The following is a 14,052-nucleotide window of genomic DNA, read 5'->3' as shown; positions in this document are numbered from 1 at the left end:
TTGAAAGGGGAGCGTGTACGAAATTTCCCGTGGCAAATTTCATTTTTCATTCCGTGTCTCATGCAAGACGTTCTACAATCAAATAACCCTGGCCGATAAAGTAACGTTACATCTTTTCGCAATTTAAGGCGCTCCGGAAGTTTCGACGTAACGTGTAAACCGAGGGAAAGTCCGAGTACACGGGAAGGCTTCTTCTTCAGGAAAAGCTTGGCTTGCCTAGGGATCCTTAATAAAAACCTACGATCACAGAGTAGCCGGAGGTGGTAGAGAGCGACGAGAGGAGGAGCATGGAAATTGCAACAAAATTTTACTCTCGTCTTTACCAAAATCAGGCTACGATTTATCGACGGGTTAAAACGAACGAGCAGAATTTCGAACGTCGTCGTCGCTTTTGATTACGGATTAAAATTTAAGACGATCCAGATGCTCGTACCGCTTTATCGCGCTTTGCGAGGGCTTCCTAGCAATTATTAGATACTTACGAATTGACAAGAACGCTCAAAGCTGCCATCTGCGAGAAATAAGTTTCCCCCAAGTTATATCGAACAAGCGACAAAACTCGATGACTGCAAAATATCTTCCGCGGAAACATTTATTTCTCGTTTGCGAAAGTCGACGAATCGAAAATGTCAGGCGAACGTCAAAATCGAAAAATGTTCGCGACGAGTTCGCCCCGAGATAAAAAATTCATTCTCTTCGATGTAGCTACTCCTTCGAATTCCTCACGTTGCATCACCACGCGGTTTCCCACGAATACTTTCAGCCGTTTCCAAGGATCCTGCCAGAGCGTTGTCGTAATTACAGAGCCTCCTATTCAGCGTAGCCTCGAGCGTGGCCCAAGATGGCAATCCGTCTCCATTCTTCGACTCGGTGTCGTCCAGCTTCCGTCGCGAGTCCAGCGTGCTCCAGTTAGGCGACTCCTCGCGACTGATCATCTCGCCGAACGTATTTTTCGCGACACCGCGATTCACGCAGGGACTGACCCGTGCAGATGTACTTCCTGAAATTGAAAAATCAATTGCCGTATTGTTTGTGCACCGTTACCGGTATTCGCTCGCGGAAAAAATAAATCCCGTATCTGCTGCGAGCAAATTGTTGGCACGTTCGTATTAAACGATCGAATGCCTCGAACCGAGATAAATGCAAATAAAACGGAACGCGGGCCAGAATAAAATAATTGACTTCGAGAAGCGATCGACCCCGGCGCGCGAATTTCATACGTGGAAAAGTTCGGAAGGATATTGCTGTAAATTATTTTCTGCCGCTCTTCTCGCCGAGAATTACCTTGTATTTATCCTGCTGCGTTTTTATCGATACGTTGTATGAAGCGGTCAGTAAACGTACATTACTGTCGATTTACCGATCGTTTTAACGAACGTGTTCGCTACCTATAGTTTACGTTCGTTCAACTTTATACGGCCACCATGGCACATAGAAGAATAATAGCTACCTTTAATGGCGTCCCATATCGGAGCGCGGTATTTTCTGAGCGTTATTGTCCCCGCGAAGGAATCGATAGAAGAGCTCCAAGACGACACCGAATACGAATCCCAGACGCAGAAGCGCTGCCTCGCGAGCGCGTTGCGTCTCAAAGTATCATGCATTTCTTGCATTTCCCTCTCGAGCTGTTTCTGATGTTCCGCGACAATGCGACGCTCGCGAACACCGGGCGATAATCGTGGAGATGAATCCAGCAGATCCGATTCTGACCTGAAGAGGATAAAGATGATTCTATTTATTCGCCGTGCATAGAGGAAGCGTAATAGCGCGCTCATTAACACCTCTTCAAACGTCAAAGGCGTGCGTGAACGTTCAGAAATGCTTCCCCGACTTGTACAGATAAATGTCTTTCTCTATGTTCGACTAAATGAACTTCCGAATGTCTCGTATCTAGATTATCCGATTAAGTCTCGGTTAAAGGTAACAATTTTCTGCGAGATGAAACTGCACCTCGGTCTGTAGACTTGTCTCGGAGAATCCGATTCATCGACGCAGAGGAGCTTCCTCGAGCGGCGAGAGGAGTCTCTGGCGACCCGTTGTATCGTATCCAACATGACCGTCCGCTGTTCTCGAGGCAATAGGGCCGCTAGCTCTTGCAAAACCTATGAACAAAAAGTACTTCGTCCGTAGATTCGTAAAGTCACCCTGTAAGGATCTTAACTCTGGTCACAACGAGGATTTGCCGGATAGAGTAACCGGTGGTGGGTTTAGGATAGGTGGAAAAAGGTGACTTTTTCTTGGGGCGTTATTCATGACGAAGCCTCGAAACTTGCTAAATAAAAAGAACATTCCTCCTCGGATGTTCGGTTACCTCGTCGACTGAGAGGTCTTCCCTCCTTATCCGCGAGTCGGACGAGAGAAAGACTGAAAACGATGTCGGGCGAGACCACGCTCGACGTTGGATGGGATTAAACTTAGTTTCGAAGCGCAAAACGCATTTTCCATAAGCATAAGGGGAGCCGTACCGTCCCGGTGAATCGGGTTGTCGCTCTTTAAGTAGAAAGTTGGCACATAGAGGATGGAGACGAGAAGCAGGAGCCAAGTGCTCCTCGGCTTCTCGGCGTAGCGCGCTCGAGAAAGTAAATACGTGTCTACTTTTTTCTCTTTTTTATTTCGGTCTTCAGTGGCTCTGAAAATACATTCATCCATAGTCCCAGGAACACGGGAGTCGGTCGTCATTTTCTTTCGTTCGAGATCGCTCTGGCGGATGGACGTCGAACCGATTTCAGTCGAAATCGTTGGAAAACACGAAGAATTGTCGACATCTGGAACGCAATCTAATCGAGACGGGCAAACTCGCGATTCGCCGCTGAAATTTCTTTTCTCTTTAAAACGAGAATTGATTGGCAGAACAAACAGGATGAAAATTTCCCAAACGGTCGGGAAAATTCCATCGCAGTTTCGCGAGAAAGAATTGATCGTATTCAAAGAGATTTCCTACCGAAACCAGACCGCGTTCGCGAGGTTAGAATCAACCCTCGAAGCGTCGAAACGTTCCCAAAAGGTTCTGCCTCGTGGCGGATACACGCGAGACCGGAAATTAGCTGAAATGGAAGCGCGCGACCAACCCCCCGAGGCGCTCTCCTCGACGTAGCGGAATAAACAAAGCGAGAAATACCCTTTCATCCCCGGTGACTGTTCGATATTATCCCTTCGAGAGGATAAAGTTCGTTCGCGAAGAAGCTTTCTCGACGCTCGAGTCCAATTCGCTCGAAGGAACGCGGAGAGGAATGCGTCGATTCGAAAGTTTCCTCGGAGAAACTTGCTACTCGTGATAATCGTCGCGCGAGGAGCAATATCGAACGAGTATCATCGCGAAGAGAAAGAGATATTCGTACGACGAGGCATTGTAGGTCCAACGGAGGCGGCCCTGACTATTACGCCGGGAAAAATAAAAGGAAGAAGTCGGTCGCGTTCGCCGGAACGATACCATCGGTCCGATGAAAGGCACGTCGCTTCGTAAACTTTGAACAGCTTTGGAGACCTTAGAAATCCACCTGTCTCTCGTGCGATTCACAACAAAGAACAGGAACGACCATCGTTTATTTTGTCCGAGAAAAATGGTCACGAACGTCGATAGATCGACTAAAACGTTAATGGGCTAAGGAGCAATCGCCTCGAAGCATCGGTACGAGAATTCCGTTTCTAAATACACGGTTCTCGTACGTAACCGGGAAATGGTCAGAATCTTTATCGATTGCACGAGGAAGCGGTAGATGGACGCTCATAAATCTGGTCACCGTTCAACCAGAAATATCGAATGGATTTCGCGAGCAAAAGATTAAAAGACGCGCGAATTTTGCTCGGTCGATTAGACCGGCTGCCTGCTTCGAATTCAGGGTTTCGCGGTGAATAGAGTTCAGTCGGCGAAAATAGGATCCCAGGAGCTTCGTGAAAAGAGTTTCGTCGGTGTCGTTTACGGATATCGACCAAAGGGATTGGCCAACCGTTTGCGTCGCTAGAACTCGCTGACACCTATTAGGTCTGGTTTAACACGATCCGCCGACTTCTCGAATGCTGCTGATACATTTAAGATCCTCCGGAGACTCGCTAACCTGTAGGAAAGTCCGTTTGATCCGAAGCTCGCAGAAAAGACTCACGGGAACGGGCGAGATTCGCACAGAGCGAACGACGCCGTCTAACTGGACGCAAAAAAGTTTTTGGACTCCGGTAAGTGCAGGATCGTGTCCTGTCGTTTGCATGACTCTCGTCCATCGATTCTTCGCGCTATCGAAGTGGACCTTCTGTCTAATTATCCTCCGGGTGAGTCGGCCGATAACGAAAACGTCTCCGAGAAAATTACGTTCTTGAATACGTGTTGAGTCGCCTCCAGAAAGTAGCTGGACGCAAAATTCACCTTCGACCTCGGACATTGAAACTCTGATCCAAATTTTTCTAGCAAAATATTCGGATTGCATTCTTTTACATATTTTTTTGTGCTACCCATGTTTGGTGTCGGTATACGAAGCACGTTCCACCGAATACATTTGTTGCCATTTTCCAGTTGGCGTCGTTCGGAAAACACGATGTTTTGTACGTAACAACGAAATCGATTTACCTATACCTCCGGACGATTTTATCGGATTTAAAGTTTCGTCAACCTCTCCGAATAACTAACGATGTCACGATCGATATCACCGGCAAAACAGTTGTAAAAGAAAGTAATTGCGATGCCGTGTAAAACGACGACGACAGTTTTCGCAAAAGTATCGATCTCATTTGCGAGAGCATCGTTAGGTATTCGAGCATCGTTGTGGCAACAACCTTCTTGTCGTTATTACGGTAACACGATCCTTTGAAGCAACATCACAGCCCGATTTTATGATCTCTCCGTAAACCGAGGTTTCACTTCGCAGTTTCTCGCCGCCGGCTTTCCCGAAGCATTAAACCGGATTTCAGAGCGCTACTCGAAAATGCAAGAAAAACGGAAGTCGTTTCTAGCGGTCTTTTCAGCCGATCCTTTGACTGCGCTCGTTTCAAATTTAATCTGGAGTACTGGCATTCCGGGTCAACACATTTTTTCCACGTTTCTACCTGTTTTTAAATTGTACCCAATGTTAATTACCTCCTCTTACCCTTGATTGAACGCGAAAGAATCTCGCAGAGTAGGTAAATAGTAATTAACGATGGACACTTCCTGTTTCAAATTCTCGATAAACCCTTCCATCGGTATCGGTGACCGATGCAAGGTTTCAAATGAGTGATTTAATGTACACGTACCATTAATGCTTATTTACGTCTCGATTAAAAGTCGATTCGCATCCGGCGAAGATTTATGCGAACGAAATGAACAACGATACACGAGAGACAGAGCCGGTTTCTTAACGACGACGTATGAGCGACGTTTAATTCGTGCTGTCAAGGAAGAAGTTTCCTGAAAGGAGATAAATGTTCCCTCGTAGCTATACGAGCATATATGGACATGCAGAGTACGTAACGAAGCCACGCAAATACTTTCTCATCATTTTGTGTACCTACGCTCTGTAGCCTACAGGTATAGATTAACCGTAGGCAGCCCTGTACCAACGGCACGAAACATCACGGTGGCCTAATAAGTTGGCGCACAGTCACCGTAACGAAATTTCGCGACGAAAGGGATAAATCGACCGCGAGCCGATTACATAACCGAAGGATAATAGGGAGGTCGTCAAGGAAGAGGAGAATCGTCGGAAACGTGACGCGGTGACGGAACTCGAGCAACGAAGTTTGCAGTTACCCTCGAGTTCCGCATCGATATTATTGTCGTAGAATCTGGCAGCGTTGCTTCGACATCGGCCGAACGAACGTTCCCTGGCGGACGATCCTACGAAATTACTGTCCTGTGGAATTGCCTCCGCACGCCGGAAATCCGTGCTCGTCTAATCTAATGAAACTGCGCGAACTGTGTGTAATTAAGCTGCCTCGCCGCGTCTGCCGCGCGGAATGAAAGCAGAGCAAACTCCGGGCAAACAGCGGGACACGAACGACCGGGAACGCAAGTTTCGCCGCGGAAATTACACCGACAAATAATCGGCCATCGAACCTGGACCGCGTCGCCGTATGATACACTGAACCATCGAAATCGCTGCGACGATTCGCGACCAGTTTTCCGAAGAACACTTTAGTCGGATCCGAAAACTTTTATCCTTCGAGCAGTTGTTTCGTAACGCGAGCGTTTCGCGAATGACGGGGTAGAATGAAATAAAAACTCACCCTAAACTTCCCGAGAGAAACCATGGCGGAGATCAAATCGCCAGGACCACGCTGTCGGGCGCGCGATCTGCTCATCGTCGCGACGTATGTCAAAGGGCTGACGTCCCTCAATTCCGTGTAGTCTGCAACGCCTAACAAAAATATTGATTTTATGCCTTGTCCTGCGTGTCACGCGATTTCCGTAAACGCTTCTGTGATCTAGTGACCGAGGGCAGAAATTTGCCTACGTCAGCCGCTCGACGGCGTTGATTTAGAACGTGGATCCCAACCGTTCTTTTTCGAGCAGCTTGCACGGTTGATCTATCGCTCGCCGTTTTTAGCCGGAATTATTCGTATCCGCTACAGCCATGATATTCTCTAGCGACGTCAACGTGAATCTTCCTCTCTGTTCTGTGCGCTTAACCCTCGTTGGATAGAAGCGTTTGCCTTTCAATTTTTAATACCGCGCGTTTATTTTATCGTCGCAAAAGGAGTCCATAAAGTACGCGAATAGCTCGATTTCACGTCCACTAGCGAGATAAGCCTGGATTTTGAGGCTCGCTACATATTTGTAATAGCACCGTATAAATCTTTACTAAACGGATAACTTGGAACTTCATAAGGGTGTCGTAAACGTGCAACAATATTGTCACGAACGTTGCATATATTTGTATACACGAAAGATAATTCGTAAACAAAAGATAATTAACCCTCTTTTTGCGAAGAGAATAAAGCCCCAACGAACAATGTATCGAGAGAAATCGTGCGAAAACGTGGTTTTCTGCCACCTGACTGTATTCGTTTTTCTACTCGTGCAAGGATTTACCGTGCTTTGTTTGAAAATAATTATCTTTGCTCGCTGTTATTAAATGGGCAAAGTTTCAGACGACGTTTTCGGATCTCCGAAACTCGAGAGAGCAAATACCGGATGTTTTTTCTTCTGTCCGAAAGTTTCGCGAAAACCGACTGGTGCCTGTGAATCTAATTAATTCTCTAAACTCGAACTCGAGAACGCTTGATAGGAGTACCTTATTACAACGCGACAAGTTTTCCTGCAGTACAACGGAACCAGACAAGCTTCTTACTTAAGTTCCTGTCTTAATACCTGATTTACTGGGTTTCCCTGTAATTACTCACGCGTAGCTTCTCCACGACGTTTCCCTAATCTATCGATTCGGCAAAACGAACCGAATTTATAAGCACAGTTTATGAAAAACGAGAACCGGCAGTATTGATTCCGAAGTCTTCCGTTATGGCTGACTACTTCGTCTCCTAGACTACTTCCCGAGTTATGCCTCACCTTTCGTTTCGTAGCAAGCTTCTCGTCGCGACTGCAACAAAGAGTCAATGATTTCGTTAGCTCTCGAGTTCATCCTTTTCCGCCTCGCGATGCTGCTGACGCTCCTGACTTTGCTCCACGTGGAAAACGAGCTGAGTCCCCTGTTATCGTTAAACGTTAAATTGTATCTAATCGCTTTGCCTCGGTAAAAGAAAATCAGTGGCAGACAGTTCCCCGAACGTTCGATCATGTTCGTCATACTCTCTGCCCAACACCAGCCTTCGGATAGGTAGTCCACGATTCCACTGGCAGGCGACACCTCTTGATTTATCACGGATTTACAAAACTTGGCCAACGACTGCATCTCCGAGGCGTAGATTTGTTGCCTCCTCTTCCACGACGACGCGCACCAACAGTGCTCGTGAAGACTGTTGAAGAGATTGTTTAAATACGAACGCAAGATTGGCTCGAGGATCTTTCGGTCGTAGTCCATACCTAGAAGAATACCGATATTAAACTGAGGAATTGTAGAGAAATTGTTTTCTCACCGAAGTGCAACCAGTGTAGAAGCATTTTTGTCATTATTGGGTAAGCTTCCAGATCCATGTTGGCGGTCTCTCCGTCCCTCCTGACTATGTCGACCAAGACTTCGACCGCGTAATCGAATTGGCTTTTGGCGTTGCAACGTTTCTCTTTCCTGGATAACTGACGCATTCTACGATTCGTCATCGCGTATATCTGATCCCTAGCCTGGGTTAAAACCAGTCTCAACAGATACACCAAGTTCTCCACGTGTTCCATCGCGGGGTAAGGCAATTCCGGGAAATTTAGGTAGGAATAGTTATTCGAATGATCCTGCGGATGTAAAGTATCTCCTCTTTGTTCGAAGCGCTTAAACGAATGTCGCAGAATCCTTAGTCAAAATTCTACCTGCAACGTGGCATTCTTCGCACGCAACACTTGCTCCAGGATCAAACTGAAATATTCCAGTTGCCTCGAGCTATATCCGTGATCCTCGCTCGGGCTTCCTCTAGGCAGCGAGGTCATGACGTCTCGCCATCTGACAATGAGCTCGCCCTCCATAACGTCCAAAGGTCTGGGCACGTCCCGTGTCATGGAAAAGGAACGATAATGGAGCGTCTCCAAGTACGACTCGAGCAGCCTGCAGTCGGAGACGTAAGAATCCTCGTGATGCACTATGCCACCTACGGAATGCGGAGATACGTAATCTGAATATAACCGTAGTCTTTTTTTAAAGTATAACGTTACTAGGATAAAGAGCTCCTTTTCCGCTAGCTTAAACTTTGAAACGGCAAGCGGAACTAATTCGAGCCGTTCGTGCTAGCAGGATTTCGAGCGCCTTAATTAAATCACGGGACGATTAAATTGTATACATTGTTCGAAGCAGCGGGCGTGTCCGTGAATAAATGGAAGGGCATAGCGAGAGAGATTTCTATGAAAAAATGCTGATACGATCGAGGAGTATCGTAGAATACTATGAATTCGACGTTCACGGCACAATGGTTCGCCTCGTTATCGTCACCAATTACGAATTTCCATGGAAACCAGACGATCGGACGGAGGTATTGATTGTCATATGAAAAATAAGCATGGAAAAAGAAGCCAGAGATTGGATAGAGGCCGAGACGAAAACAACACCGGCTCTTTCGTCACCCTAGTAAAACGCGCAACTTTTTGTTCCTTCTTTTTCGCCTTTCACAGTGAACCGAATTACCTCTCGCGCATTGTAGCATCACGTTGCACCGCGGATGAAAGTAACACCTCAGGTTCTGGCATTTCAGAGCAGCGACTAACTCGTCCAACGCTAATAAAACGTGTCGCGAAAGGGTGTCGGGCGACCAGCTCGTCAACGGATCAGGCCCTGTTCTTTCCAACGACCATCGGTATACGGTTCTCAAAATGTGTCTAGATACCACTCGTAAACGATCCTGCGACGAAGAGGCGCCCTTCCGTGTTATCTAAAAGAATTTCCATCGTATTTAATCAAAGTACGAGTACGTAAAAAATCTATCCTGTTCCTTAAATTCATGTTGTAAAGCAAGAGCATTAAACACGCCAGAAGAGCGAACAGGAAACTGTTTGCGATCGATAGAATGAGATGGGGTAACTAAACCAGAAGCAGTAAAAGGAGGAAACGCGATGGAAATTTTTAAAATCGATTCAACTTTTCTCATTACGTATTCACCGACGCTGCATGTTCGAATACCGCGGATGGGGGCAGATAAATTATTGCCGAATCGCAGGCGGCAACGTTTTTATTAAATAACCACGACGACGAGGCGACAGAGAGAATAGGTTTTGCACGGTCTTGCGACTGAACATTCGGGTCATTTGTAAAAGGCAGGAAAGGGTGTCGAAGACTCGTGTTGTAGATATACAGCAAGAAATTTGGGGTCGCGAGAACGTTGGATGCATGTTAAATTATTGTTGAAACGCCCTACGAAATCAGTCATGGTTCCTCGGTTCGACAAAAGTATAGACCGTAATATTCTCATAGATGAAACCATCAAAAGGAACGAAGCCGGGATATCAGTGAGGCGACTCTCGAACGGGGAAACAAATGATACGCCTACTGAATCGTCCAAATAAAATCCATCGCAAAGAAGTGCATTTATCACGCATCCGGCTAGGAATAGAATCAGAAATGTCGCGTGCAGCGGAAGGTGCATATGCTCGCTTCGTGTTCTCTGCAAGGTGGCGCCAAATTGTAACGACTACGATAGCGTGATCTCCTTCCTTCAAACTCTATGAAACACTAAACCTCTCCTTGCCTTTGATTTCATCGGCGAATTCACATGACGTCCTTCGCGGAGCTCGTACAAAATTTCCAGCAGCACAGATTCCGTGAGAGCAGGAACACTGTCGTCGGCATACTGTTGACTCATAATTTTCTCCGCTGCCGGAACACGTATCCTCCAGAGGGTTGCTCGGTTCTCGCAGCGTGCACCGGAGTATGGTCCAACGGCTACGGCGTACATACCCTGAAACAGTAACAACGAAGAAAGCACGCGAAACAAATGAATCAGTCTTCTTAGGCAGGAGCATGAAAATTACATGACCAGGACCGAATCTCTTGAACTCGACCATTCTGTACATCGGGTCGTAGGAAAACTCGTTTGTCTTTACTTATGTACATACAGCGAGCCGGTTAATTAACATTTTAAACGTTCGCGAAGTGAGTGACGTGTTCTAGAATTAAAAGGAAATGGCGCAGCGAAACTTTGGTCGATGCAATTTATCGACCTACAGCCAAAGAATTTGCCTCGCGAATATCGTACAAATCGATATCCCCGCGATTCTCGGTTACACGAAACAAACGTCACACTCTCCGACCGTGCAGTTTCGAGCAGAACACGCGTTCTACAGCCACGTGAACCGATAGATCGTTTAAACGCAACCAGGGAAAACGGAAGATCCACCTGAAGCTTGTTACCAAAAGCAATATTTATCTTACGAGCAAAGTAAATAGTGTGAGCGTAAAACAGAATATTGCATAGTTTTTTACGAGAAACGAAACCGTTGAATATTGGAAACGAGTTCGCTAGTACCCGTTGCATTTAGCCGTTTTTATTGTTCCATAATTCGACGATGTTCCGTGGTCGTAGTCGGATCCTTTACAAGTTATAGCTTTTAATAATCATTTGTCTACAAACCGTGAGACGAGAATAATCAATGCTCTAATTGCATAGCGCATGCGTATAACGCGAATCAACAAACTTTGAATATCGCTGAACAAATTGCGACATCGTATCATTTGATTTTACGATGTTAATAAGACTAACTAGAGTCTATCTCGATCTGCATGAATCGTTCGATCAAGAATGTACTCACGCTTTGTGCTACGCTGTAATGAAGAAGGGCATCGCAATGGTACAGAGGTATCCTTCGAGGATAATCTGCCAAACTAGGCCACGACGATATACCGATACCAATTAACAGTCTGACCTCAACTTCTCGAGCTTTGAGCCCATCCAAACCAATTCTGAGGAGTATTCCACCAGCGTCCTCTATCATGGCCACTCGATGATTCCTCGGTTCAGGTAACGGTCCATTCGAGACGCCTGCGAACCAACAGTTTCACGACTCAACCTGTTATCTAGTTTTACACGGTTAAAAATCACGTCGTTAGCCGGAGGAGCCGTTGTTGCACGCTAGACACGACGCGGCTTGATTTATAAGACACTCCTTTAATACAGTTACATGGGAACTGGGCATATTTTGCGGCGCTCGTTATTCTAAATCCTCTACAGTCGTTATAAAGTAACTTTGCCGGAGCATCTTGTTCTGATTTATGGGGCATGCGATATATCGAACTACTTGAGTCGCTTAGTGCATCTGTTATTTAATCCAAAGAATAAAGAGCTCGAGGCGCAGAAGGGAGTATAAAATTTTGAAGCAGTGACTAGAGATAAACGTCACATATCTCAAGAATGCTTTTTCGAGTAGTATTCGCGATAAGAATTCGTCGCGTACTTTTATCTTGATTAACATTATCGTGCGAGTTTGCCGATAATTCGGAATTTGATCCGTAAAATATCCGACAGTGGTCCGGTTGTTTCAGTATTTTGTCGAGAATCTCAGCGTCGACCACTTGTCCCGGCGAAACGCAACTCTGCTCCTCCATTAGGTTTGCAACATCTGAAACGAGTCGAGCGTTACCCTTCGACGTTCACCAAACTTGTTAGCACTCGAGTAACAAATCCGTGGCTTATTCGGTAAACTGAACGTACTGTTCGAGTACGAAATACCTCGTTTAATGGCCGTAGCCAACAAATTTGCTAATTTGGCTTTTACAAGATCCCTCCTCAATCTCCCAGCAGCGTCCGTGTACTCCTGCCAGAGTTCTGTTCCAGCAGCTAGTAACTTTATCCGAATGAAACCTGGAAGAGAGGCATCTTCCTCGACGCTTACTCTCGGGACATCTTCGGCACTGGGAGTCGACAACTCGTCTATTCGTAGCAAGTATTCGAACCTAAGTTGCTAAACGGAGAAAAAATCACACTTGACTCGAATACGTGGACGTTGCTTCCGAACTCGAAAATATCGTTATTATTCCAACGAATCCTATCTGCCACGTTTCTTTACCTTTACCCGTCGGGGCTCGTTCAACGAAACGAGGAACATGGATGAAAACCTTTGATCCAGATTACCAGCGCCCAGCATCAAACGTTGTACCAATCTCTCCACAACAGCTTCGATCGCGGAAACATTCGCGGATTCTGCAACGGATTCAGCCGGTTGAAAGGGTCAGTGAATAAAAAATTGAGCAGTATCCTATTTAATTCCCGAATCCGATATTCTGCTTGTTTTACACGAAATCTTTTCACGGTAGGATGAATCTACGTGCAACATTTATCGAGAACGCTCGTTAAACATTCACCATTCTGAGCCTGGTCGACCAGATTGCGGAAGTACGCGTTCAGGTTGCACAGCTGACCCTTGGTAAAAGCAAGTTTCGTAGCCATTAATCGAATGCCACCCTTCTTACACGACGGTGTACTGGGTGAACAGCCCATTTTCCTGACAGCAGAAAACAAAATAAACGTAAAAATCGATGGCGTACCGAAATTCGCGCAGCAACCAGTACACGAGCGAAATTACGAGGCAATCAACGTTTTCCGGTTCAAGGGAGAAATGAAGAAGAATTTCGAACGTTTCCCTGTTCCAACGGAAATGCGGAACAGCTACAAGAAAGAGGAAACAAAAAACGACGTAACGCGATAAATCACGTGGGAGAATCGATCTCCGATGCTTCGTATGAAAAGTTGTTAAATCACGTCCCTTCCTATGTACCGTAGCTTGCCGCTTAATAGCGATAGCCTGGAACAGTTTCGAAACGGTTTAAGGAATTCCTCGGGAATGCACGTTTCGCTTTCTCGACAGATTCCGTGCATATGTCCCTGTCAGCTTGCCGCACAGCTTCACGTTCACTCGGCGTGACACTACCCCTTTTTTCGCGTCTTCTAACAGTCTCGCTTCTTCGTCTTCTAAATACCTCGGTTGAGTCTCGATTTCAATAAAATCCACGCAAGAATAATAGAACACTTTTGTGAAAAATAATAAACTTCCGAAGTTATTTTACTTTAATACCTATTTGCCGAGCACGATCAAGTTCACAGACATAGAGATCCACGGTAAATACTGAACAAACGCTATATCACGAAGCAAAGCAACCGACTGACGTTTCCATTCCATCCGGAAAGATATTGTCGCTTCACAATAGTGTCCATGTAAATGCATCGAACGCCAATTATTATTCAGCAGATCGACTACCAATGCCAACGCAGCATTCGGTCACCGGAATTACTTCCGATCCCGATTGTGTGTGCTTCACTTCCGCTACTGTGAACGCATATCCCTCTTCACCTATTATGCATTATGTTGCCATCGTGATACTTCCTAGCCAGCTACATACGTTGGGTCTTTCAATTCGCTTTCAAAATAACAAGTTTTTAGTTTTGTAGAATAATAAAACTCAAATTAAAATTGCTTCTATTACTCTGACCATCATACACGGCAACTAAGCATTAAATTGTGAAATAAATTTACAACGTCAACTTTTATATGTACATTACATTAAA

At 45.8% G+C, this 14,052-nt stretch overlaps 1 protein-coding gene across 1 annotated transcript; it reads right to left on the bottom strand.

Annotated features, from left to right (window-relative positions):
• Positions 1–567: 567 nt before the first annotated feature.
• LOC100880684 (uncharacterized) lies at positions 568–13,672 on the bottom strand. Its single transcript, XM_076532929.1, has 14 exons — positions 12,852–13,672; positions 12,557–12,690; positions 12,220–12,451; positions 11,945–12,109; positions 11,303–11,532; positions 10,243–10,452; positions 9,186–9,429; positions 8,381–8,655; positions 7,999–8,305; positions 7,472–7,945; positions 6,193–6,323; positions 1,951–2,102; positions 1,451–1,710; positions 568–1,000 (listed from the first exon to the last, which is right to left on the bottom strand). The coding sequence occupies exons 1-14, from the start codon at positions 12,985–12,987 to the stop codon at positions 723–725; spliced, it is 3,228 nt and encodes a 1,075-aa protein (XP_076389044.1). The 5' UTR covers positions 12,988–13,672; the 3' UTR covers positions 568–722.
• Positions 13,673–14,052: the final 380 nt, after the last annotated feature.

This window comes from Megachile rotundata, chromosome 6 (assembly GCF_050947335.1).
Source record: "Megachile rotundata isolate GNS110a chromosome 6, iyMegRotu1, whole genome shotgun sequence".
Taxonomy (NCBI): domain Eukaryota; kingdom Metazoa; phylum Arthropoda; class Insecta; order Hymenoptera; family Megachilidae; genus Megachile; species Megachile rotundata.
This window is presented reverse-complemented; position numbering and strand designations above follow the sequence as displayed.

What these genes read in the sequence shown, in the direction of transcription:
- LOC100880684 (XM_076532929.1), bottom strand. Translation starts at nt 12,987, where the DNA reads ATGGGCTGTTCACCCAGTACACCGTCGTGTAAGAAGGGTGGCATTCGA. An exon ending in CGAAGAATGCCACGTTGCAG is followed by an intron (nt 8,306 to 8,380) that starts GTAGAATTTTGA and finishes TTACATCCGCAG; the next exon opens with GATCATTCGAATAACTATTC. An exon ending in TTTCTCTCGGGAAGTTTAGG is followed by an intron (nt 2,103 to 6,192) that starts GTGAGTTTTTAT and finishes TTTTGTTCATAG; the next exon opens with GTTTTGCAAGAGCTAGCGGC.